General features: G+C 32.3%; 1 protein-coding gene across 2 annotated transcripts; it reads left to right on the top strand.

The window, feature by feature from the left end:
* The first annotated feature begins 979 nt into the window (after positions 1-979).
* Positions 980-26,551, top strand: LOC131842190 (protein mesh). 2 transcript variants are annotated; one of them, XM_059190723.1, is made up of 22 exons: positions 980-1,425; positions 9,089-9,327; positions 9,662-9,868; positions 11,384-11,542; positions 11,901-12,038; positions 12,416-12,584; positions 12,899-13,156; positions 13,261-13,600; positions 13,771-14,052; positions 14,377-14,509; positions 14,601-14,695; positions 15,091-15,209; positions 15,697-15,848; positions 16,346-16,454; positions 17,334-17,470; positions 17,932-18,061; positions 18,477-18,739; positions 19,901-20,005; positions 20,520-20,628; positions 20,768-21,655; positions 23,410-23,566; positions 25,460-26,551. In XM_059190723.1, exons 1-22 carry the CDS (start codon positions 1,062-1,064, stop codon positions 25,875-25,877), a joined length of 4,971 nt encoding a protein of 1,656 aa, XP_059046706.1. In that variant the 5' UTR covers positions 980-1,061; the 3' UTR covers positions 25,878-26,551. The 2 variants fall into 2 exon arrangements, with proteins under 2 accessions (XP_059046706.1, XP_059046705.1); XM_059190722.1 differs by lacking the exon at positions 20,768-21,655.
* Positions 26,552-27,546: the final 995 nt, after the last annotated feature.

The raw sequence follows: 27,546 nt of genomic DNA, 5'->3' as shown, positions 1-27,546 counted from the left end.
TAATAAAATAAATTAATTGACTAATATTTATCACTGCATTTTTCTAATATTATAATTGACCTATATCGTTTTATCAGGACTATATATTAAAACTTACAAGTCGAACGTATAATAATAAACTGAATTGCATAACTAAATTTGGGACATCGATCAAAAGGGTGTATTTAAGGCTATAGCTACATTGAATGCTTTATGATTTGTCCTTTTTATCTGAATCTCGGAAAATCTATATTATCTGTCAAGATACAAAGCATTTTCAACAATAAATAATGGCTGTACTAATTTTGTACTGTAATATACTCGTGTAATAATTAATATTCTCATGACACTAGCTATAGTTAGTACATTTTGGTACGATGGTTAAATGATTCTCACACTACAATATGTCAATATGAAATAAAAATATTTTTTCATTGTTACATATATAACTAAGATATTTATGTATCAAGATACCCTTATTAATAATTATTTTTAAATATTAAACACATATATAGTTAAATATAGTATAAGTTACATAGTACACATAGTATGGGTAAAGACTTCCAAAGGCGTTCAGCCTTTATGTGGTTTTCACTGAATCCTAGGTCAAAATAGCACTTACAATGGTATTAAGATATTTTTTTTATCTTAGTAATTAGTAAATAATAATATGAACCACCCCTGCTATGAATGGCAGTGATTGTGTAATATAAATAATTTGAACTTTTTTTGTTTGCAAGCCATTCATATGTTAGTGAAAACCGCTAATGTATTGTAACCCAAGAAATTATAAGTCATCTTACAAAATAATTTAATTGTGCTTAAACACCAGTTGTAATGAAATGTTACAAATAAGTAAATAATGCTATGTATAGGGCTACGTGGATTAGGACGAAGAATTTGGCGCACCTTTATATTTGCTATCTTATCGTTGGTATCTATAAACAGATATGGTCATATCAACTAGCACACATAATACGGCACACTTTAGTCTGCAACTCAATAGTATAGCACACCTGCTGCCGTAAAAAAATTGATAAGAAAAATTAATTCAAAAATAATGTGATAGTGTTAAAAGAACAATGGGATTTAAGGTCAAATTAGTTTTAACTCTTTTAGTTATAAGTGCAAGTGTTAAAGGACAAGATTACGATGAACAAGCAGAAAGTATAGTTGTTGGTAATGAATTGGACAATGTAGTGGCAACAGAGCCAAGTGTAGAAGAGGCGATAACAGAAACAACTGCGATAGTCGATGATGCTCCTGTGGATGTACTTTCTAATTCTATATTAGAAACGAGAAGTGGCAAATACCAGAATTTCGATGATACGTTAACAGGATTAGAAGCTGAGCCCGCGGCAGTAGAAACACCGGAAGTAAATGCCGACCAGAGTGGAAGACAACTTTTGGACCCAGGCTCTACAATTGACACATATAACGAATTTGGTAAGTTTTAGTTTTAAGAAATTCTCTAATTATCTGCTTTTTTCATAACGTTATTAAATGATTCAAGTAAAGGGTTCGTTCTCTTCATAGCCATTAAATCAGGATAATGAATATGAAAATCGTGCCTACTAAGCCTTTGGCTTTTGGTATAGTAACCCACCCGTTAATACCTTGGTATTCATTATTATTATTCATTCTCATATCTTCCACTTTTGTCTCGCCATCGTAAAATCGTTATGGTCTACCCACCATAGATGGGTCTTAGATGGGTCACCCGTCTTAGATGGGTGGCCATTGATAAAAAATTCTGTATGATTAAATTATACTATAATTACGTCCCAGTTAACTAGCTGGTAACAGTAAATATTATCATCGAGTGTTTGTTTCATTACTCAGAGGTGATATCACTTCTTTATAGAATACGGCATGATTAGTATTATCTCTATCTATAATTTGGTACGTATGTAAGGTATTTACACCTTAAATATATAAAAGTTCATACCTTATAATGCACTTTAAGCTTTTTGTCTATGTGACCGGGATAATTTGATTGATCTAAAGCACATTATATCCTTTATTTTAAATGATGAATGAGTCATTAAGAATCTATAAGATGACAAACAAATATTACATATTAGCGAGGAAGTGAAGATTTTATATTTAGTCATAGAATGATGTCTAGTAAGGAGTTCTGATAAAATAGATAAAGATCTTTATTTTAGTAGGTACATAGTTAATAGCACATTGTCAATATAAACTTTAGTCATAAGTATAACACTAAAAAACATATTAGTAGATAATGACACGTTTTTTTTACAATGGATTATAATGATATCGTCTCCGCGGGCCTATAGCCTGTAGGGTGGCGGGGTACTAATGGAGGATGGCAATCGGATCATTCAGCCTTTAGTGGTGAATTGCCTAGGAATTAACCACGATTGTTCTCCTTAGATAAGGAGGACCGCATGGAGGTTAACTAGACAAAGTATATGTTATATATGTTAATACTACTAGGTATATATGTTAATAACAAACCTCTCCACCCTAGTGGCACCTTTTGCTTCTGCATGGACATACTCAGCTTCTGGCCTATGGAAGGGCAAGTAAGATTTGCTTTCGGATTTCGAGCTTCGGATTGAAGGAAAAATGGAATGAAGGATTGAAGGTTGGATAGAAGTTGGGACACAGAAGTTTGTTTTTTAAGGACTTAACACATAATGAGACTTCCCCCCGGGATACGCCCATGATTTTATCCAAGTTGTTTAATCAATTGTAAGAGTAAGAGTAGGCACAAAACTTATTGTTTTAAGAAGACGCGCTCCTTAAAATTCTCCTTTTTAATTTTTCCCCTTCGCTATGAAAGACAAAAGATCACGATACAGCCATTTTCTTCAGTCAAACAGTGATATTACAATTTCCTCGAATTGTAAAAAGAGTTGCCATAATCATTAAATACTGTTTAGTAAATATTCCAGAGTTTTTAAATAGTGAGATATCTTTGTAAACCAAATAAAGTCTGACTTACCTAATGATAAATACAAGACTACTACTTGTATATGTGTATATGAAAACATGTGAATAATTGTTTGCATTAAATGATAAATTTATTTACTTAGTTGATCTTAGTCAACTCTTTATGTAGCAAATATGAATTCAAACAATAAAGAATATTTATTGATCGCAACGTAAGAAATATATTTGATTTTGAAACAACCTTATTAATTGACTGATTATCAGTATTTTGTTTGCTCTTGGCTGCCATTTTCTAAATACTTGATTCTTGTAAATCCTAGTTTAATTTTACAGTGGATTACACTTAATATCTATCTATCTCTCCTCTTAATGCGGATCTCTTACGGGGTAGCCAGAGAGAATAGAGCGCTATTAGTTTCTATATTAGCTATTAGCTTGTCTTTATATATAATTGTTGCTTCATTTATATTATTATGACTTGCCTCATGCGTGCACAACGATTTCGGAGATTCCTGTCTACCCCATTAGAGATCAATCTGATCATGAGATAGCCTGGACTTCCCTAGGTCCTTAATATATTTAGAAAAATACCCATACGGGTTTCACTATAATTTCGAGAATTAGTTCAAACAATCCTATATATTTATTATATGGAATTGTATACTCCTATGTAATAAATACTACACGCCTCAAATGAATAGGTATTAAAAACAAATATAATTGATTTACTCAAAAGTACTTTATTTAAAGTTTTATAGTAGATCTACGTAGTAACTGATAATAAAGTTATCAATGAAACATGAACAAACAAAATTACATTTTTATAATATGACAGATTTAGGGTGATATACCTAGGTACATAGCCGAGGTTGCTAAAAGCACACAAACGTGTTACTGTACATATTGTGTATCACGATTTAGTAATCAGCGATAAGGGCCTACGGCCACGCCTAGGCGCCTACATATAGATATAACCCGACTAATTATGGATGTTCCCAGCTCAGAACAATAGAAACGAATGTCGGAACATTGGGAACATGAATTCGCCTTATAAGTCTACGTACTCGCTGAAAATGTAGTTTACTATTAGTGAGAACTTTTTTACATTAGGTCGCTTATTATTCGAGTTTATACACTATCAACAAAAAAAAAAAGCAGCTCTGTCTTCTTAACAATATTGTCATAGATTATATATAAAAATTAAATCAATTGAACACATAACAATTATTAGAAAATTATTTTCATGTTTCAAACACAATGAAATTATTTTTTAAAGAAAATTTAATAGTGGCCTTCTATTATTAGCGATTTTATATTTCAACGTTTGTTCAGTATTTTTATATAGGTACTTATGAGTTATATAATTATATTTTGAAAAATCTTAATTATATTTAGTTCTAAAAAAAGAAGTGAAATGGAGACTAAATTGGTAAGGGATTAAGCACGATTATTAATCGTTATAAGTAATATCAATAAGACTCATTACGTACACAAATGCTATTTATATATAATACTGTAAATATTGATAAACCGCTATATGTACTTGGCACTGTACATACAGAGCAAGCAAAAGCATAATAAAAATTCGTATGAATTTAATATAAGAAAATTAGTATTTTTCTTTAAGTAGGTTAATTAAAATATTTTGGACTAGTACTGACTATTCCAACATAGTTCATTGATTTTCAACAGAATCTTTATGCAAACCGAAAAATTTACTAATAGTACTTTTATACTGAAAAAATAAAATACTTAAACTTCTGTAATTGCTAGAGTTATACGTAAGTAGATACTGTAACCAATTAACTGAAGATAAGGGCCCGTCCTTTATCATACTTAGTAGATACATCAACCTTCTTTTCAGACATGCAGCACGTATTAATGATTTCATGTTTAGTTTAGTGAGCTCGTTGAAGAATTTTTGGGTCAATGACGATATTTAGTTTTGTATTTTTTGTTCTACTGGAACTCCGTCATACAAGTATAAACCGATTTGAAAAATTCTGAACTATTAGGAAAGATATTTTCAAATGTTAGTAGTTTTTTTTAATAAATATAATATAGTGCTTAACGTGTTAGTTAACGATGAAATTCGTTAATTTTTGTTTTGCCAAATACAAAAAAAATATTTTTTAACTACAGCATTACTATATTATAATATGCTTATTAATATACTAACACCATAATACTAATAATAATTTTATTTGCAAATCAGTTTGTGTCTGTAGCTTAATAGCACTTTTCAAAGATATCTTATACTGTTATAAGATCTCATTGAAAAGTGCTCCAACTAAGGGACAAAAAATAATTCTAATAAAGAGACATGGAAAAGGATGGACGGAAAGGCAGAGGACGACCAAAAAAAAGATGGATGGATTCTGCGAAAGATGATAGTAGATAGTAGAGAGTATGCTCAGATGGCTGATAGAGATCAGTGGAAAAGGATGATATACTGCGCGACCCAAAATAATGGGATAAATGTAAGAAAAGAAATCGATATAGAAACTATAGAAAATTAAAATTTGTGGTGCTTTATTCGATATACAAATAAACAAAAGTAAATAGGTACTAATAGTAATATTTTGCTTTGGTACATTTTGTATAAAGTTTTCTCCATTGGCATCTTAATCTCACGAATTTCTCTACTTTATAACCTGTTATTTGGTTCGAGGGTTCGGGGAAAGGAAGATATGATATATTTGTTCCGGAATGGCAAGGCATGAGTAGTACCACGGGTATCACATGATAACGTGATATCCACGTGTATAAGTGATGGTTGCCACTAAAGGTCAGGCGGGCTATGACTAAAAATATAGACAGAAAATGTAGAGGAAATCTGGAAAAGTCAGGTTACAGTTTAGGTTTTCATATATTTCTTATATATATATATATCTATAAATGTCTATAAATTTTGTGATATATATTGCACAACATTATTTATTGATAATAATATATGACTCATGGCATCGCTGACTATAAATAATTATGAATATTATTTTTATATTAATAATCATTATGACAGTAATACATAATTGTTATGAGTATAAATCATTTTTCGCCCAAGATTTTAATTCATCGGAGAAATACCTATTCGGAGAATAAATTTAGATGTTGAATTCAGGACAGAACTCAGTTGACATAAAAATTTAGGGTTTCGTTCAGTTCTCTTGTGAACAACAAAGGGGCAACTCAGGATATATATGACGTTTCTCTTTTTTTAACCTATACATCGTAGGAATAGGTTTTCTTAAATCTGTTCTAATATTGATTGTCGTTATCACATTATATCTCTTCAAACCCGCAATTTTAGGTTATATAAATAAATGATTTCCTTACCTAATAGGATATAATGTATATACTAAGACAAAGGAATATAAAATCTATACTTAATAGCTTAACCACTGTAACTACAATAGTAATAATCATCCTTTCATTAGGAAAGACACGACGCTAGCAGCGCAACCGACAAATGTTAAACGATGGTTTGAAGTTTAAATTCATCCAACTTGATTAAAATATATTAATCTAGGATATATGCTCTATCTGTAAATCAATCCATCGTAGTTTTAGCGTAATATAGTAATAAACAACAAACTATCCATCCATCCTCACGAAATATTAAGTTGACACTATTAATAGAATTCTTAAAATCCACGGTGGATTGTCACAATAAGCATAGAATACTTAAGTAAGAACATATAAGTAAGTAAGCAACTCTATTAATCATCATCAATGTGTAATGTTTATTCTCAAAACAATTAATCACAGTTTTATCATTGAAACTTAAAAATTATATGCGATACTAGAATTGGCAGACATAGTGATAAAATACATACGTGCACTAAGAAAACTTCGATATTTCAGTATACTTTGTATTAATATCATTGTTGAATTAAATATATTTCAGTATAAAAAATCACATACCGTCACGACTATAATGTTTCATCTTATTTATTTGTAATATAGATTAGTCGAAAGCATTGTGAACTGTCGATATCAGGATGAACGCGCCAGTTGACATATCTATATTTCCCTGGCTATTTTTGAATCCAAGACAAGAGGCGAGCTTATCGCCGTCTTCCAGATCATTTTTGTTGTTATCACCGGAGAGTCAGTCAGAAAAAACAGGGTTTTTGGTGTTTGCTAGATTGTTCAAAATCAAGAACTTTAATTTCAAGTCAATGTAGTATATTTATAGACCAGGATGAACATGTTTTATATCTAACAATTCCGATATGGCATAGAGGGTAAAGGTTGTCATACTGTGTTCAGTACAGGTAATTGAGACCTGAAACTGCTAAGTGTAATCCAATATTTTGTTCCACAACAAACTAACTTTTATCCTAGCAAAACGGGTATGTAATAGACCACGTTTGAAGCAAATTATAAGCCAAATTTCAGCTTCACTAAAGTAAAATATCGAATAAAAATTAGCGTAATAGAAGAAATTCAAATTATAGATTTTTATTTGAAAATCTATTCTTTGAACGTAGAGTATTATTTGCAACTGCGAATCGTCTGATATTAAAACAGCTTATAATTGAAACTCGCAAATGATCAATATAAAATCGATTTTATTCTGTTATATATGAATATTGTTAGGAACTGCGATTCATGACATAGTTGATAATGTAGGATTTAAGAAGTTGCATCATCAAACAGCCAATTATATGTACATTAATATAAAATTACAATAAGTTGTTATTTAGAAATACTAAATATTAAAACAAAGAGAGTTACGTTCATATCATTTGATATCACATTTAGTAGAAATCGCTTAGCTGTCCGATATGGTTGATAAGTTACACTCGTTATCATATTTATCAGCGGATAACGTTGATATTGTATTATTTTTTACCCTTCTTTTAGCCTTCCATTCGTTACATTATATCTCTATATAGAGAATTTAAGAAATATTAAACACTATCATAGATTATTAGTACATGTAAAATAAAATAAATTCATATTATTGTCTGTCGTTTAATATATTGTCTGTTAGTTTTATTTATTAAAATAAAAGATTTAGTATTGAAGTTCTCTCTTTTATATATTTCGAGTATATAAAGTATTTATTATGTGTTTTCTTATTCATTGTAAATAATTACCAAAGTTTATAGATCCATGTTTGCATCTTGACTGGAAGAATGCACCTTTAATGGTTTTAATTAGTGTGTCATTAAGTCCTGTAACGATGACTCATTGCAACAATGCATGTATATTGTAAATCAGAGATAGAAAAATTGTAAGCAAAATCATCAATATCAGATCTGATAAGAGGACACAATTTGTCACATCGGTTGGGCCTGTAGAATTAATTAGAGAGGTGCTATTGACGTATTAATTTTATGGATTCATAGTGTTTGTGGTGTAGTTAATTCGTTATCTATTTATTTTAAGATATTCGTATATTCATCTAAACTATCTATATTTCTATACTGATATTATAGGTTCTAATTTATATTTGGCTGTGTGTATTTATCTCTTTGTTAGCTTTTCACGACTAAAGAACAGATATCAATGAAATTTGATATGAAGGTAGATTTGTACACAAGGGACGAGCATAGGCTAACATTTAACGTATAATATTTATTTTTTTATCTTTTTTGGACTGAATAGGCCAAATAGATTAATCAACTATGATCCTTATATTGTATAATATACACATTATTCTATTATTGAATGATTACATATTAATTTTGATATGCCGTTACCTAAAATTAGAGATAATGTAATTTTTGGAAAGAGCTCTTAGATAACATATTCTTAAATCTCATAATAACGTAATGAAAGAAAACCAATTTTTACTATATTATCCCATTTTATAATTAGTTTTGCCAACCATTCTGTCACACACTGGTCCTAAACTACATTTTAACGACCTCGGTGGTCTAGCAGTTACACTATTTACACTATTACAGTACACCACCTTACCTTCCGATAGTGACAGTGATACAGCTAATACTGCTACTCAAGCGAGCTAAGTAGAATTTTATCCAGAATGAACTAAACTAAACTTCGGAATGACAACGATTTCCACTAATATACAAAGTCGTTTTGATACTGAAGATTGTACCCGCTAAGTAAGCGTGTTAAGTTTAACAAATATAATATGATTTTGAAAGGATTTTCATCGGAGTTAAATTCCTATTTACTATAGAACTAAAATATGATTATTTTCTATTAATTTCAGCTCATATTGATGGAAGGGTTCTGCCATCGACAACGTATCAAAACAATGGCCAGCCATATGTTATCTCGACAGCCAGGCTTAACCAGATACGGGCGAACTTCTTGTATTGGTTCTACGACCAGGGCGGCACCGACAACATTGGTGACTACCAGAGGGACATCCATACATCCACTCCACAGATTCATAAGAATTTCAATTTTCAGTTGCCCTTCTTCGGGTTCAGATTTAATTACACCAGGGTAAGTAAGCTAAATGTGAAATTACTAAAACTCACATTTGTGTAACAAAAATAATTTCACAATAAAAATAGCAATAATATTCATATAAATGAATGGATTACGTCTAGAAACTTTACTGGCATCATGTAAGTCCATATGATTTATTTTTATTAGCTAAAATTTTGTATGACTATGTAATCTAAACTATCCAGAAATAATGGTATGATGATTTAGATGCATGCGCTAAGTTAAGTTCAAACTAAGCTCTTAATTGAACTTCATGAACTCAATGAAATGTTATGTAGTATTAAAAATATAGCTCTGTTTTATAATTTTACATAAAATTTGTTTTCAGTTGTCAATGAATGGTTACATCTACTTCAGTGATCCGCCAGACCACTACACATACCCGCTTTCATTCCCAATAAGAGACTGGCCAAATGTGAATGATCCATCATTCATTGGTATCTTCTTCAGCAAGTGTCGTATTGGTAACCAACGGCCAGAGGACCCTGATCAACGGAGACCTGGTGTTTATTTTAGATTGGACAGAGATTTACAGGTAATTTACATATTATACTAACTTACCCGCGCACGTACGTCTACATCACAATTGACATTTATTATTATATTTCGTCCAATTTCCATAATATATCTTTAAATTGTAAACTATGTATGATCCTGATGGCTATACAGGCTATACTACTGCAAAGTTTCATCGAAATCCCTTCAGTATCTTTTGCGTCAAAAAGTAACAAACATCCATCCATAATATTACATAGTATTAGTATTATATATCATTATTAAGTAGGATTGGTGTCTAAAATGAATACTGAAGATAGGTACTCTGCTTTTAATTTTCCTTCAAGTTTCAATTCTTCAACCACATTGCTCACAAATACATTGTTAACAAATGCTGAATTGGCCCTTATCAAACAACTACGATATACTTATTATATTTTATTACTGAAACATGTATTAAAATATATACTAGTAAATTGAATAGAGAGAAAAAAAACAGCAGAGAACTACTCGTTCTCTGATAAAAGTAATTTGACCGAAATGCTGCTCAGATATAAGTTTAGTGGGACTCGTCTGAGTTGGATTATCATCTTAACTATTTCTGGCACACAAATAGCATTATTATATTCGGCTGAGATGGTAAAACATGATCACCGCGACAATGAATTGATAGATTACTCTACAATCTACTTATAAATGAAGGCAATTGTGTATATACGTAAAGTTTTCTGGATAAATTTCGTATATTATTTAGATCTTTTGATATAAGGACATTTCGAATCTCAGGTATCTCACAACAGTGGTTGCTTAAGTATCTAGATATAGAAAAAAAAACCATGGGAACTAAAATAAAAATAATGTAATTTTTTGTATTTGTCAAATAAGTCGTACAATTCGTATGCACAAAGCATTTTATCTTCTGTATCTATATTATCATTACATATAATAAAATTGTGAAATTGTAACGAGGCGATAACTGTTTGTTTGTATGTTCGTGTGTTAATGTGTCACTTAAAAACGAATTATGGAATTGAAATGAAATTTGAACACGTTGTATGATATGAATCCACAAAGTTGAGAGAATACAAAGGAGTAAATTTATATTTATAGTAAATTTTTATTAATATACCATCGACTATTTCATTAATTAGTTATCCCAATATAATGGAGAAAACCTGTCCTCAGCAGTGGGATGAAATAGGTTAATAAAAAAAAATAGATGTCATAAAGGTATGATATCGTTTGATTGTTATTGAAAAGGGTGTCTACATAGAATTAATGAATAAATTATACATAGAATTATATTATACATGCCGTTGGCAAAGCTAATCTTTACACAGTATAAAATGAGGTCGCTTATGCTGTCTGTTTGCGTAGATCTTTTAAACTAAGCAACAGACTTTAATGTAGTTTTTATCAATAGAGAGAGTGATTCAAGATGAACATTTATGAGTATAATACTTTAAAAACCGGGACAGATAACTAGTTTATAATAAAGTTTTATAGCTATCATCAGTTCCACTTGGAATTATATTAATGAAATGTATTGTTTCAGACCCGCACTGACCAACTGGGTGTGGAGATGCGAGAACGAGTAACATGGGACATCAGGCAAGGTGTAATTGGTGCTCAGGCATTTTTCCCTAAACATGCTGTCACTATCACATGGAAGAACATGTCGTTTGCTGGTGGAATTGACAACTCACTTTATTTGGTGCGTTTATCTATATCGAATGTCGGAATATTAACAATCGATTAGAGTTTAGGTGTAGGAGAGAATAGGGAGTTAGAAAAATGAGCATGTTTAATTAATACAATAAAAATAGTAACGAACATTAAGTTGTGCATTACTTAAATGACAAACGTGCATAGCAATTGTTCATGTACGGGATTTATTTAATGTTAGAAGTAGACATTTAAATAATGAAACAATTTTAAGTTACTAGCTAAAAAACCAGTAGAGTTACTGGAAAAAACTTAGAGCAAGGGTAAAAATGTTAATTCAAAAATGATCAATAAAATATTATTTAATATTCCTTATGTATAATAGAAATTCCCTCCTTTTTTGACAGACAAACACGTTCCAAATGGTGTTAGCAACTGATGAAGTATTTACTTACGCAATATTCAACTATCTGGAAATAAACTGGAGTTCACACACCGAAGCTGGTGGTGATACCACCACAGGAGAAGGTGGTGTGCCTGCTTATGTAAGTGTTATTTTATTTTTCAATTGTTTTTTTAATCGCTCATTGTAATTCACGTTGTTGTTAAATATTTTCAACTGCTTCTTTAATTATTTAAGTAAATACATTACAAAGAATGAAAACGTATCTACTATATTCTACTACTACTGACCCGTCCTTGCTTCACAGGATCACATCGTACCTGTATAACTTAATGCATGTATAAATACATTTATTGTTAATGATTATACCTACAGGAATTATTTCTCGAAATAATTAATAAAGACGATATCAAAATGCGTTACGTGTTTTAAAAGAACTTTATGAAATAACAGACAGACGACAACGGCAATTATTTTATTCTACTTGAGATGTACTTAACTATTCAATACTATTTTCAGATTGGATTCAACGCCGGTAACGGAACTCAGAACTATGAGTATCAACCCTATTCACAGGCTTCTGTACTTAGAGATTTAACGGGTAGAGGTTGGGCTAACGGGTTCCCCGGTCGACACATATTCAGAATTGATGAGAAAATATTAATGGGCACATGCAACAAAGACATTGGTAAGATTTTGTAAGACGTTATTCAAACATTCTATGAAATATTGATTTTAATTAATGAATAAACTTCCGAGTTAGTAATGAAGAACTAAAAGTAAGATCTCATACGAAAATAAGTCTTATCTTGTTCATATAAGTAAATATTATTAAATACAGATTGTATAACAAGATTGAACTTTTGTACACATTTCATGAATAGATGTTAACAATATTAAGTTGGTTAAGTTTAAATAATACTTTTCAGTCTTTTGGGAATAATTGGTGATATAGTATAGATAGTAATAAAAGAAACTTAAATATTATTCTTCTTTTCATAGACGGCGCCAATCTACCTCTAATGTTCGCTCCCGAAAGTGGTAACATGTTGGGAGGGACCATAGTCAACATCACCGGCCCTTGCTTCGACCTGAATGATAGGATCACCTGCCGATTTGACACTGAATCTGTAGTCGGAGCTGTGATCGATACCAACCGAGCTATATGTGTCCAGCCAAGATTCTATCATAACGGATATGCTAGATTTGAAGTCTCCATAAACAACGAACCTTTCAAATGGAAGGGGAAATTCTTCGTCGGTATGTTTTTAAAAATATATATATATATATATATATATTATTTGAAAGATATAGTTTATAATTAATGTCAAAATGAATGCCAACACTTTGTAATTTTATTACAGAAACACCCGCAACAGCTACAGAAAAGATCTTCTTCCCCGACAACGCCGTGCATGAAGCTAATCCACCAGAAATCAGAATTACTTGGGACCGCTTCAACTTGACTACAAATCTTAATGTGCAACTGCAAATCACTTTGTGGGGATATAAGGAAATCACCATCAGACCACAACTAGAGTATATTGACATGATTGAAACGGGAGTAGCTAATACTGGAGAATTTATTATTAACCCGCAGAACTTCCGCAACAGGGAGAATACTATGCACAATGATATGCAATTTGGTTTCCTACAAATAAACTTGACAACACCAGAAGAATACAAAGGCATTAAAATATCTCCGTGAGTAAAAATATCTTTAATTATAATTAGAATTACATTTTCCTTTATTTCTTCCTGTACATAATTTACTTTTATTGCAAGCAAAAGTAGATAGTGGCAATCACTTTGAAAATATTTTTTGTGTTTTTCAAGGTTTTAAACATGTTTTTATTGCTCTGTATTTGTTACAGCATATTATGGAGTAGGCCGATTCCACTTGCTTGGTATTTCGCTCCACAATGGGAAAGATTGCATGGCAGACGTTGGGCGCAGACTTTGTGTAACAACTGGCTTCGTACCGATCGTTTCTTGAAAAACTTCGCTGCACAAATTCCAGTTTGTCCATGCACCCTCGAACAGGCGTTATTGGACAAAGGCCGCTTCATGCCTGACCGTAGTTGTGACAAAGATATAAATCCTACTTGCAGATACCACTGGGGTGGTGTGCATTGCGTTCAAAGTGGAGCTCCAAGGTAATATTGAATTTCAAATTTACCAACGGAAATATAAAATCAAAATATCTTTAGTCATGTAGTTTTTATGATAAATATACTGCCAGTTCGGATGTAGTTTGATAAAAAATATTATGACACGTTCATTTCGTTTTTTATATCTACAATTATCTTTACAGTAACTTTTTTTGTTCCTTTATCACTGCTTAAAGCAAAAATATTAGCCATAAAACCTTTAATATTGGTTAGACAAGAGAAGAATATAGAACCATTTATCCCTGGTCTATCTTGTTCTCTGGGTCTTCTGAAACAACTAATGAAGTATAAATTATGTTTTATTAACAGTTCCGAAGGCTCTGGTCAACAGTGTTGCTATGATAAGAATGGATTCCTTATGTTATCATATGACCAGATGTGGGGTTCACGACCTCACAGATCCCATGACTTTGGATTCAGTCCTTACAACGAAGCTAACAAGGTAACTAAACTAAAATTACTCAAAATGTTTGGACTAATTTAATTTCGTTGTTTTGTAACTATGAAAATATAAATCTATTTGATTTTAACAGGTACCTTCCTTGTCCCATTGGTTCCATGACATGATTCCTTTCTATCAATGCTGCTCGTGGCAAGAAGAACAGGCTGTTGGATGCGAAACCATCAGGTAAATATGACTATTAAATCAAATGCTGTTAATTATAAAAATTGCTACACTTACTCTTAGAATTTTTATTTGAAACCTCAAAAAGGGGTATATAAGATGCTTATAAATGTAATCAAATAGAATAGAAATAACTTTTATTCAAATTAACTTAATGTAAATACTTCTATCTAGTATTATTTTATACAACATCCACATTCAGAATTTGGATTTAACGGAATGGAATGGGCTAGAAATCAAATGTTTTTGGTGTTGCCCAAATTCGAACTGACAACAATGAAGTTCTAAATCGAAGTACTAAACAACCAAGTTACACTTTCTATATCCACCTTATATAATTCTTTTTATAAAATATTATAACTAGTTTAGATATATCGTAACAAATAATTTTGAAACAGATTTGAACGCCGACCAACACAGGACTGTGTCGCTTATCAATCTCCTGGTGTTGCCGGTATTTTCGGAGACCCTCACATCGTCACATTCGATGACCTTCAGTACACTTTCAATGGCAAAGGTAATTAAACTTATTCACTAGCGAATATTATCAATGTGATTATATTGATATCTAACAATAATCCTTACATTAATACCTAATTCTATATGAATTTTATTGTTTTCTTTTAAAAATTCTGCACACGAAAATTTTCTATAATATATCTGCCATATAACTATGCCATCTATGTTTTTATAACAAAGTTAGCAATGCGCGTAGGTTAGGGAAGTTCATCAAAATCTGTCCAGTGCTTTTTGCGCAAAATCTATCCATGCTGAACGCTTTTGAGATTATACAACAAGATTAATAAGGTTTATAATTTTACTGGTATTCTATTTACTGAGTTAATAATTAGTTAGATATTATTATCAATTCTAATTCATTTCTTTCTACAGTCCCATTATCAATTTTATTAATTTTATTTATTATGTTCTTTGTTTTTATCATTAGTATTACTTTTTATTTCGTTATCGTTTTTTTAATCAAATCATCGCACTTGCGTATACAGGTGAATATGTCCTGACTAGAGTCGACCACCCTCAACTGAAGCTCGACGTACAGGGTCGCTTTGAACAAGTGCCAAGAAATGTCTACGGCCCAGTGAACGCTACGCATCTGACTTCTATCGTCGCCGCTTCTAACAACTCAGTGCCTATTGAGGTACTGTCAACTCTATCTTCTTGATTGTTTTAATGCATGATGATAGAATGGATCACTTGTGTAACTTTATAGCTATAATAATGATAGAGTTAGTCAAGTACGTTAGTCCACAGGCAAATTCACCAGGAGCGCATTACATTGTTAGTTATGGAGAAACTCTAGCCTCCATTACTAAAATCTTCTCATTTTCAAATCTACTCTCCCTTGTATTGCACTATAGATTTATCAACTTAATGATTTCTGTAAACAAATTATTACTATTTCAATAGCTACATCCTGGAATTAATTTTATAGTTATACAAGACGATTTGGGAATGGTGATAGCGATTATGAACTGTGTTCGTGCAGCTCCCGTATAGTTCTTTTAAAAGCATGTAATAAAACACTCAGTAGTTTTAATAAATCTGTATAGGTAACTAGTAGGACCCAGTAGTAGTTATATGGATATATGGGTGTAGATCTAGCATTAAAATATTATTTGTGAATTCCATACGCAGATTCGTCTCCGTCCGCAACACGCTCAATGGAGATACAGACTCGATGTCTTCGCTGACAACAAGAGGATATATTTCGACAGATCAGCGCTTAGAATACAGTACTTCCCAGGTATCTAATTAACTATTTATAAATAATCTAATAATCTATTTAAGGGAACTAATAAAGCGACAGCTCTACATAGGTGTTACTGAATGTAAAAATATTAATTGTAGTAAATGTTGAAGAAAAGTCCAAGTAATACTAGTTTTAGTTACTAATTTGGCCTAGGCTAGGTCAGGTCTGGCTGGTCGTTAGGTAATCAATTATTATGACTTACTATATCAGGGGTATGCTGTAAAAAGTTGGCTTCATGGATACACCTATTTCTAGCCAAGCAGCTAATTTCGTAAACAGTATTTCAGTTGTGGGCATTAGGGAGCCAAATTAGAGGCATGTTATATTAATTCTCTAGAATGATAATCAGTGGTATCACAGATATCGCGTGGTGTCTGCAGTGCTGTTCATATAGGCAACAATTATCGCTTACCATCAAGTAGACGGTCAGCTTGTTTGCCATTCTAATCACATCTCTGTGCTGCATTTCAAGATGAAATGCAAGAAAGAACTCTGGTTGCCAACTAACCTTTGGCTAGTTTTAGTGTAAAGGTTGGACCAACTAAGTCAAAATAATTTATTCACAATTGAACATATTTAGCGGATTATGCACGTCAATATATTGGTGCAATTCTAAGTGTACCTTATATTGCTATAATTATTAAAAAGTCCACAGAAGGCCTTGTTCTTGTCAATTTAAATAATAGTCATACTTTAATAAATAGCCCCAATGTTCATTGGTCCATTCCCTCATTTTTTAATAATTGACCTTACCGTGGGTAAGGCTTTCCTAAGTCCACTTACCTTAGTCAGTCATACGTATGATAGTCTACGTCTAAACCGTAAGTATAATTCAGGATATATATCTTATTTCTACATTGTTCTCCTTACCAGGTGTGACAGTATACCAGCCTATGTACATTCTGAATCAGTCGGAAATTGTGATAATGTTTTCATCGGGCGCCGGCGTCGAAGTTGTAGAAAACAGAGGATTCATGACTGCTAGAGTTTATCTACCTTGGACTTATATGGTGAGTTTATCGGTCATGAGCAATGTCAACTCAGATGATGGTAGCCACTTATCATTAGCCATAGAATACGTGACACAATTGTCATTATTTATAACCCCCCTTGCCCTCTCAACGGTTGTATTTGTTACCCTCTCTCCCTGTCACAGTTGGTCACATTTTAATAGTTACAATTCCGTGTTTTAATACTACTACTCGTACTAACAAAAATTTTAATATTTATGAAATGTATAATTACAGATCTCATGACTTTTTAACACCAAGTTTGGGATTATATTTTATAGTATATACCTATGTTATATTATATATATATCTGTGGTTATACAATGTCACACTTTGTCACACCACCCTATTAACGGGTGACTTAATTTGTGGATGACAGGGTACATGGATCATCATGTTTGTCATTCCATCTACATATAACAAAATATCGATATATCGATGAAAATTGTGCATTTTTCTAGAATCAAACGCGAGGTTTATTCGGCAACTGGTCACTGGATATCAACGATGACTTCACGAGACCGGACGGACAGAAAGTCGCAATTGATCTGAATAACTTCCAGTCAGCGCACAGAGATTTCGCACAATACTGTTAGTATGAATTTTATTCTATTTATATGTTTATTCCATTTTTTTATTTCATATAGTAATATCTGCCGCTTCCTTTGTGGCGACATCCTTTTGGCCTATTTTTTTATCCTGTACGTGTATACCTAAGTTTTTTTTATTAGCTGGTCCCGTGGTTTCATCCATATCTAATTTTTAGCCTATCAGTTTTTTTTATGTATAAGCTGTAAAGTTTCATCAAAATCCGTTCAGTTATGTTTGTGTGAAAGAGTAACAAACATCCATCCATCAATATTCACAAACGTTCACATTTGTAATATTAGTAAGATGTTGCGTACACCACGACTATAACAATAGCACTAACTAACTCAACTAAGTCTTAAACATCAGAGAAATAAAAAATAATGAACGTTTAATTATTTTTTTATTATTATTTCAGGGCAACTCACAGACCGAGAGCAAAAGGACATAGGTGTAGCATTATTCATGAGGGAGTATGGTCGAACGGCAGCTTACTACAACGATAACCAGTTCATGCCAAACTTCATACGGGAACCAGCCGACTTCTTACCGGCAAACAGATCGCACGATGTTAACAGAGCTATAGAAATTTGTCAGGACTCGTACCAATGTCGGTATGATTATGGCATGACCCTGAACAGAGACATGGCAGAGTTCACAAAGAACTACCTAGCTTCTATTGTAAGTGACTCATTCTTTGTTAGACGTTGATCGCATGGTTTTTTATAAACAGTTATTATGTCTGACCTAGTCAGAGATGTAACCTAAGTTTATAAATTATCAAGAATTGTTTATGTAGTATACTAATGCTGTATAAAAAATTCTTATTATGTAATTAATAACATTAATTTAAAAGAGTAACACGCAAGTTTCTTGCTCTTTCTTGTGATAAGTTTGCGTTTCGGATGAGTGGTAGAATAAAAAATATAACTATTCAAAAATGCTTATATTAAATTTATTTGAATAAAGACTATTTCTATTTCTATACCAAGGTACAGAGGTAAACTTTTTAATTGATAATTATAGAATGGTGCACCTGCCTGCACCATTTGCCTGCCTAACGGTTTAGGGGTGGATGATAAGATAATTTTGACTTCAGGTCAGTTAGCTCATTCTGATAAATTCACTCGAATTTATCACGGTGGTTTTCAAGAGAAACCACGTGCGAATACCCGTATATAGGCGAAAGTTGGCATTTACCATTAGATTCTGCATCACTTTTAAATTTCAATTACATAAAAAAAAATTAGGAACAAAAGCATGAACTTACGGATTTTAGTCATCCATTATATTAAAAACACTACAGAATTTTGCTAACTTAATAATATAAAGTGAAATTCTTAATTTGCAATTAAAAATAATAATAATTAAAAATATTTTCTATACATATGTCATACAGTATACTAAAAAATACAATCTATGAAAAGCCTTTTCAAAATTTGAATGGAAACATCGCGTGAATAAGTAGGATGCGTTTGTCTTTGTCCATTGTTCTGTTCCACTCACGCCCTTCATATGGGATAAACCCATGGCGAATATTCAGTCTCTCTATGATAGCGACAGCTAATTGTATCTTCTTACTTTAAGTTAAATGTAATTACTTTTTTATTTAATCAATTATTATTTGTGATATATATTTTACTTGCGTTGTAAATAGTATTGATTCTTTTTTAAATCTTAAGAAAGACAATTTTGTTAGTCAAACATAATCCTGTATCAGTAGTTCCGGGACCTTCTCAAAATTTTTCTTTCTGCCATTCACACGTTGAATCTATTAAATGCAAGTTTGTCCCATGTTTTTTTTTAATTTGAACTTTATTTATATAATTGATTTGTCCACAGACAAATATAAAAGAGACGAACACACATCGTGTGATTAGTTGCGGTATTCTGGAGACGCCGCGGTTTGGTCGAAAGAGTAACTTCTTCTTCACTCCAGGAACTAGGGTAAGTGAAAGAAAAGAAAGAAAGAAAATTGTTTATTTATTTATTGTGATTGAAGTTAATTTAAATTCTGTCCATTAGGATTTAAAATTGTAGTAATAATAGTGTTTAGGTGCACAAGAGGCACCGTGAACCACTAGTTTTCATTAAAAAAATCATGATCGTTTGACAAGGAAGTTCTGAAGTAATAGTTTTTAGTTTTTGGTGTCGGCCAGATTCGAACTTTAGGTCTGCGAGTTTTAAATTATTAAAATATTATATATATAATATAGATATTCTCTCTAAGATAATATTAATTTAAATTTATTTACATTATATTAATGTAATTTGCATTGTTTAATACACATTTATGTATTAAACAATGCAAATTACATCGTACTGGTATCTCGAGTGTTACATTTTCCTGATTCGTATTTTATGTTTTTGTTATGTTATTATTCTATTGTTTATGATATATGCCTTATTCGTAGTATAATTATACATAGTTTCATTATTAACTGTAATGTCACATTGTTAGGTAAACTTCGAGTGCAACCAGGACTTTATTTTGATCGGCGACAAACGACGTATTTGCGAAAGCGACGGCCGTTGGAACTTACCTGAATATGGATACACCGAGTGTCTACGTAAGTACTGGACATTAACTATAATTCGTATTATTGTATTTAGTATTACCAAGCTAGTTTCGAACGGATGCAATTATTGTAACGATTTCTATTTTTTTATTATGTTATCAAACGGTAACCAATACTTTTTTTTATTCAGGTCAACAAGAGTACTCACAGCGCACGCTGTTTATGACATGGGGCGTCATAATGGCTATTATTCTACCATTAGGGCTCATGATTTGTCTGTTTTGGTTCTGGTGCTATTATACTCCAAAATCTAAAGGCAAAAAGACCTTCAGTATCAACGAATACACGCGCTCGAAATCGTCCTCTAAGCTCAATCTAAGATCTGCATCAATGGGGAATATAACAGATCCTATGAAAAGTTCGACCTTACGTAGTGACTCTGATATTAAGCCAAAACTACCCGATACTCCCACTGAAGAACGTCCGTTACACAAACCAGCTATCACTAGGGCAGCACCTCTGCCACCGCATGACGCTAATTTAGATGGTGATAGTTCTGGGTTAGGTTATACAGACTCTAATAAAAGTGATTCCGGCAAATCTTCCACGTTCAAAAAACGTAAAGCGTATGATAAAACTTACAGAACTAAGGAGCCCATACCAAATGCTCCGAACAGTGAATTTCCTGAGAAAAATTGGGATTTGTCTGAGGAAGATCTACTATCTCTAACTACCTCTCCTTCCGACACGGAATCCAACCGAGAGTCGACTTTAACACGTCCCGCAAAAGATATTGAATACGTTAGCAAACCCCGGCAAACTGGACGGCATGCGCTGGCTAGCGACTCTGGTTATTCAACAAAAGGATCCGAAAACCCTTACGCTTTGAAATTTGATGGACAGTACAGTCCAGTACCGTCTCAGTACTCCCCAACTTACTCTGATATTTATTCTCCTCCTCTCAGTCCCGCTCCCGATATAGCCCCAGGAAGTACATATAATAATCCAGGGTTACCTGATACACCAAAAAGCGCTCCTGCTGATGCAGTAAAAACTTTCACTCTTGCACCCCAAAAGGGTAAATCTTTAGAGACCCTTATTGATCCCCCTGCAGCAACTGAAGTTCCAACTTTCAGTAGTCGATCAACAATGGTTTAAATAACTTAAAAAATATAGTAATAGTTTTAAATCGAGATCCATCCGAAAGAGATTAGATACAGAGGAGTATGCTAGTACCCTCTATATATTCTTTGAGGTAATTGCCTCAAAATTAGGACTAGTATAAATATAGAAATTAGGTGTCTTGTCCAATTAGGTACTTTTTTAAAGAATCATAAACTTAGGCTTAATAATTGTCGGATATTCGACGACTCGGATACATAGGTCGATGATGATCAACGAAGTCTGTGAATTTGATCGTCAAGTCAATGTAACTACGTCATGAATCTCCGCTCTCAACTATCGCCAATGACTCGAGTAGAGTTTATGACAAAGAAATTATTCACTGCCCTAAAATGACAATGTGTGGGAGTACGGGCCTTCACTACTGTAATATGTACGTAATGGTTATAGAAATGTAATATATTGTAATAGAATTTATATTGTTTTTGTTTTATTAATAAGCACAACGATTAGTTTTTGCACATATAATATTATATTCTAGAGAAAATATTTTATATTTCCTGTTCTTGTTCATAGTTCTGTGTATATTTTATTATAATTTTATCAATGTTTGGTTATATTTGCCAGTATAATAAAGATATTTAATAAAATTATGATAATATCACAGGGAGAGGAAATTTCTGTTCCGATGGTAGAATAATGCCGCTATGACCGCTTCCCTTGTATATATTATGTCTTATAAGAAAGCAAGGAATACAATACATTTTGACCCACAAGTTGGTGGAATAGAAATTTTCTCTGTCATGTGATAATCTTTTATTATTTTTTATCCCGATGTACATGATTGTTATTACTTGCTTTCTTATCTTGTGCACACAATAACATTTAGGTCAGTACAGGTGAGTGACTATTCATATTTATATTTGCGTTGTGATTACTCATGATAAAATATCAGGGACGGTTATGTTTGCAATTGCGTAGGTTAGGTATGTACCTACTTACCATAATGTAGGTAAATATTCTCCGCGTTGTAGCATGGCGTCAGTGTCCCAATTATGTATCCTTTATTCGATAAAACAATAGTGAGAAAATATCAGTTATGAATCAAATTAACTACTTAAATCTTACACAATACAGCTAGTGCTGTTTTGTAGTAAATGTATATGACAGAAATACCTACAAACTAGCTGTTTTCCGTTGGTTCATCTGCGTGGAATCTACTAAGTACTGTTCCCGTTAATTTGATTTTTTTTTTCTTACAAAAAATTACTTATGAAGAAATCCCTGTGCACAATTCACAGACAGCAGATATGTATGTATACTGAGCAATCAGTAACATTTAAAATTTTATCTTCATTAAAAATAATAATTAAGCCTGTGATATACATTAACACATTTCACTAGTACAGTAATTAATGATTTTGTATTTATACTAAGAATTCATTCCCGCCAAAATCGGTCCATCCTTTTCAGAGATTAGCAAGATTAAACAGATAGACTAACAAAATATTTTTTTGATAAAAGTATAAGCATTTAATGGAAAGTTGTTAATTTCAAAATTACAAACAGACACTTAAATTTACTTGTATAGATTTCTTATTAGATAGACAGAGTAATCAAAATACACTTGGACGTACAGTTAGGAAATATAGAGTCCGCAATTTGTAAATGTAGAATGGTTCTTTATCAAAACAAAACATATGATTTTAGGTAAGCAAGAGTACTCAGCGCGTACCCTTGGTGCCACGTGGGGCATCATCAGCGCAATCATGTTGCCGATTGTCATCGTACTCATCTGCATTGGCTGGAGACTACTCAAGCGTTGGAAGAAAAATCCAGATACCTCTGAAGATGAATATGCCTATAAGTAAGTGTTTTAGACTGGCTTACTGGGCGGTTATAATCTCTTGAAGAGAAGATATTCATAGATATCCATAGATATCCACAGACATGAATATTTTTTACTATGTGGGGGAAATAAATAAGCTTATTACGTTTTGTTTCAAAAATAAACGGAGACGACCTCGGTGGTCTAGCGGTTAATTTTTTTTGATGATCGGTTTGGGTGTGGGTATAATGTATGTAGTTTTAACAATATTAATCTATTCTCAATTTGACCACAGACTCTATTAAATAATAAATAGAGTATACATCGTGTGCGTGTCAGATACATGGCAATGTTACACACATGCTCTTTTTATCGACTTAAGGGGGCCTTCCTATGTGACGGCCTGTTTTTTAGGGATATTTTAGGATTTTTTTTCTACGACCAGTAAATATTTAGAGCTTCAAGTTTTTTATCATTTATTAACACATATTTGGACAGTATAAATATAAAATTTCAGCTAAAAATATTCAGTCAAACTAGAGTTACAGCGCTCTGAACACCCCCGCCTCGAAAAAAAGAGCTCCCACTTCCTCCACGATTCCGGCTGATCGGCTTATCTGAAAAAAAAAAAAACGGCGTTTTAATTTGTAGGCTTAAAAGCACGGAATGACCTATAATCAAATGAATATAAAAAAAATTGGATTTTTGATAGACATTTGAAATAAAAGTTGCAAATTAGGCGTTTTTTTTTTGTTTTTTGCTATAAAAAAATCGAAGTTTTGAAAATTTTCGATTGATAATAGTTCATTCCATGCGTTTACATATATTGAGTGTGCCCTGTAAATTTCAAGTAATTCGGTCCAGCCGTTTCTGAGATACAATGGAGGAAAGTTTGAAAAACACAGTTTTGAGAAAAACGCGTTTAAAGTTTCAAGTCCGTTAAAAACTATTAAAATATCAACTTACTCTCAATCGGCGATGCCTGGTCCATAGAGTATTCCTTCCTCTTCCTCGTGAAACTCTTTTAAAGCAGATTGTTCAGCTCTTGAGTCAATCCTGGCTTGTTTAACGACATCACTTACGCGCCGCTCAGAGCGTAAGATTCGCTTTTCATCCCGTTTCTCTACATACGCTTGGGCTTCACGACCAACAGGGCATCCCATAATCGACATAACTTTTAAAATACCTTGAAAACCTTCATTAAAGATAATAACTGCTAAGTAGCTAGCAATTTCAACAACTTTGGGACCAGAATGAAGATGTTTAGGAGCGAAAGTTCAACCAAGACTAAAATAACTTCGGTAAAATATTATAACAATAGAAATTTCTGTTTAAGTCTGTAGAAACGTGTCTAAACTTGTATAAACAAATATATTAATAAAAGGGAGGCCAGGTATAAAGCCGACGGTACACAATAGGCCCGGTCTCTAACTGCCAACTCACCGCTCCGAACCGCTCTTTCTTTTACCTGCTGTATCTTTAAAACGACTTCGAATTTTCTAAAATCGCTTTACTACCGTATTCTAGACATGTTAAGGGAGCAATTTATGAAAAAAAAAATCGATTTTTTCAACCCATCACATAGGAAGACCCCCTTAATGTATTTTATAAAAATATTAGCACTCTACTCTCCTTCTCTATATAAACAGATATGGAGATATCTGTTTAGCACAAATAGTTCGCGAAATTTACGTAAAAATAAGTACAAAGTTTTTGTTTCAAGTATTAATGTATAGATAACTAGCTTTGCCCGCGGTTTCAACCGCATGAAATTTATAGTCTATATATCATTCTGATGTGTAAGCTATATTACAACAAAGTTTCATCAAAATCCGTGCTGTAGTTTTTGCGTGAAAGAGGAACAAACATCCATCCATGCTCATAAACTTTCGCGTTTACAGGTAATATTAATAAGATACGTTCTATTTCTAGAAAACCTTACATTGACGAGCCCTTGCATGTGAACTCCGATGATGAAAGTATACCATACAAGAAGGATACGACGGAAGACAGCCCATTGCCCAGTGAACCCTTGAGGGTGTTTGACGAGCCAGGAGACATAGGGATACCGGTGTACGACCAGCAGCAACACTATCCACCTCCGCCGCCACCGCATCAATCCTATGGTCTTCCACAGCACCAACCCTATACATCAGCACAGGATCCATCGGCGCAAGATCCATCTTATCCGTTAGTTCAGGATCCATCATATCCACCTGCCCAGGATCAAACCTATTCACCTGCGCAGGATCAAACCTATCCCTCTGGACAGGATTCACTCTATCCATCTGCAGCATCTACGGTGCAAGCGCGAGATACGAAGTGGACGGGGGAAACTGAAATAAATTAGTAATATAAAAATCAAACATTAATTTTTGTTAATTTCAAAAGAATTTAATTATATTTATATTAACGTCCATATTTCCATACAATTTTGAATTATTATTATTCATTGTTCTAATAAGCTTGAAATTATTAAATAATGCAGGATATTTTGTACCATTAGATATACATAGATAAGTTGTTATAATAACTTTTGCTATTCTATGTGGCATGGTTCCGTGGGGGAGAAGGGCATGAGTGTATTGCCTAATCTAAAAAACAGTTTAATACATTTACAAATTGAAATCTATTTAAAAATTATGTTTTTCTGTATGTTCTTTCTACTTTATATTAGAGTAATATCATATTAATATACAAGCTCTTCTTTGCCCTCGGAAAATTCCACCTATTCGCCAATGATAGTCATTGTCATTTGTGATAGTTATAAAATAATAAATGAACAAACTTTACAAATTATGTTAATTTGCTTATTAATTTAAAATAATGTTTAATATAACGTTTATATACGACTTAGATTAAGAATGCCTAATTTTTTATAATTTATCGCAGAGATAAAGAAATTTATATATTTAATATAAATTCCTTTAATGACACCCACCATAATTATATGTATAGGTATTTACGCTTTAAAGTCATTTACAAAAAATGCAGGTTAAATTTTGGAAAGATTTTTGCGTTTTATAGGTATTGTGTATAGTTTTTTTTTATATTAAATACTTACATAGTGGAAAGAAAATGTACTTTGCACTGTTATTATATTTAATAAAATAACGTAAACCATCTTGGTACCTGCCTAGATTCTAAAGGGATAATCGATGCTCTTATATAATAAATCCTTGGGGGTTCAATATTGTGACATATTGTATTGAATATTTTGATTTGTTAATTTATATTTGACCGAAATAAAATATTAATTGTAATATTTGTCTATTACTTGTAATACCTAATCACTATGTTGCCGAATCGAATTCTTACGCTATTGTGGTATAAATGTACCTCTACACAAATGTACAACATAATCAATAATAGGTTCCCAATAATATGTTGTAATGTTTGGACAACAAACAAATATAAAAATGTACTTTTTTATTCTTTTAGTCTATGGTAACCTTGCAAGTCCATCTTTGAGTAATAAAAAATGAAAGTGTGCATTATTTCATAAATAACTTGAAAACTATCATAATATTTTTTTTGTGACTACATGAAAACCACCAGGATGGTATTAAAATTAGTTCACGTAGAAAAATGTTCTGTGGTAATAAAATATTGAACAGAATTGAGAACCTCCTTTTTTTAAGGAGGTTAAAATATCTTAAAAAAATTTTGAACATGGATAGTTCACCTATTCTCCACAAGAGCGAGTCAAATATTTCTTCAGTGTATATTACCTATACAAGATACTGTTAAAATATACGATGTAGCAGTATACTATATTTTTGAAGGATATAAGATTCGTATATCTATCCCAAAGAATAAAGTAAATATACCAAAAATCTATCCTTTTCAAGGCAATTAAGTCTATTTAAATCTTAAACTGTAAAGCATTGCAGAGATGTGTCAACTCGAGTTGCGGTGAATTCGAGTTAACTCGAGTTGAATTCTGCCAACTCGAGTTGGAAGTATTCAACTGGTAAATGAACGAATCAAGCTAAAGAGCGAGAACATGATTCTGTCGT

Source organism: Achroia grisella, unplaced genomic scaffold (assembly GCF_030625045.1).
Source record: "Achroia grisella isolate CSIRO2021 unplaced genomic scaffold, CSIRO_AGI_Agris_v1 utg215, whole genome shotgun sequence".
Lineage (NCBI taxonomy): Eukaryota > Metazoa > Arthropoda > Insecta > Lepidoptera > Pyralidae > Achroia > Achroia grisella.
This window is presented reverse-complemented; position numbering and strand designations above follow the sequence as displayed.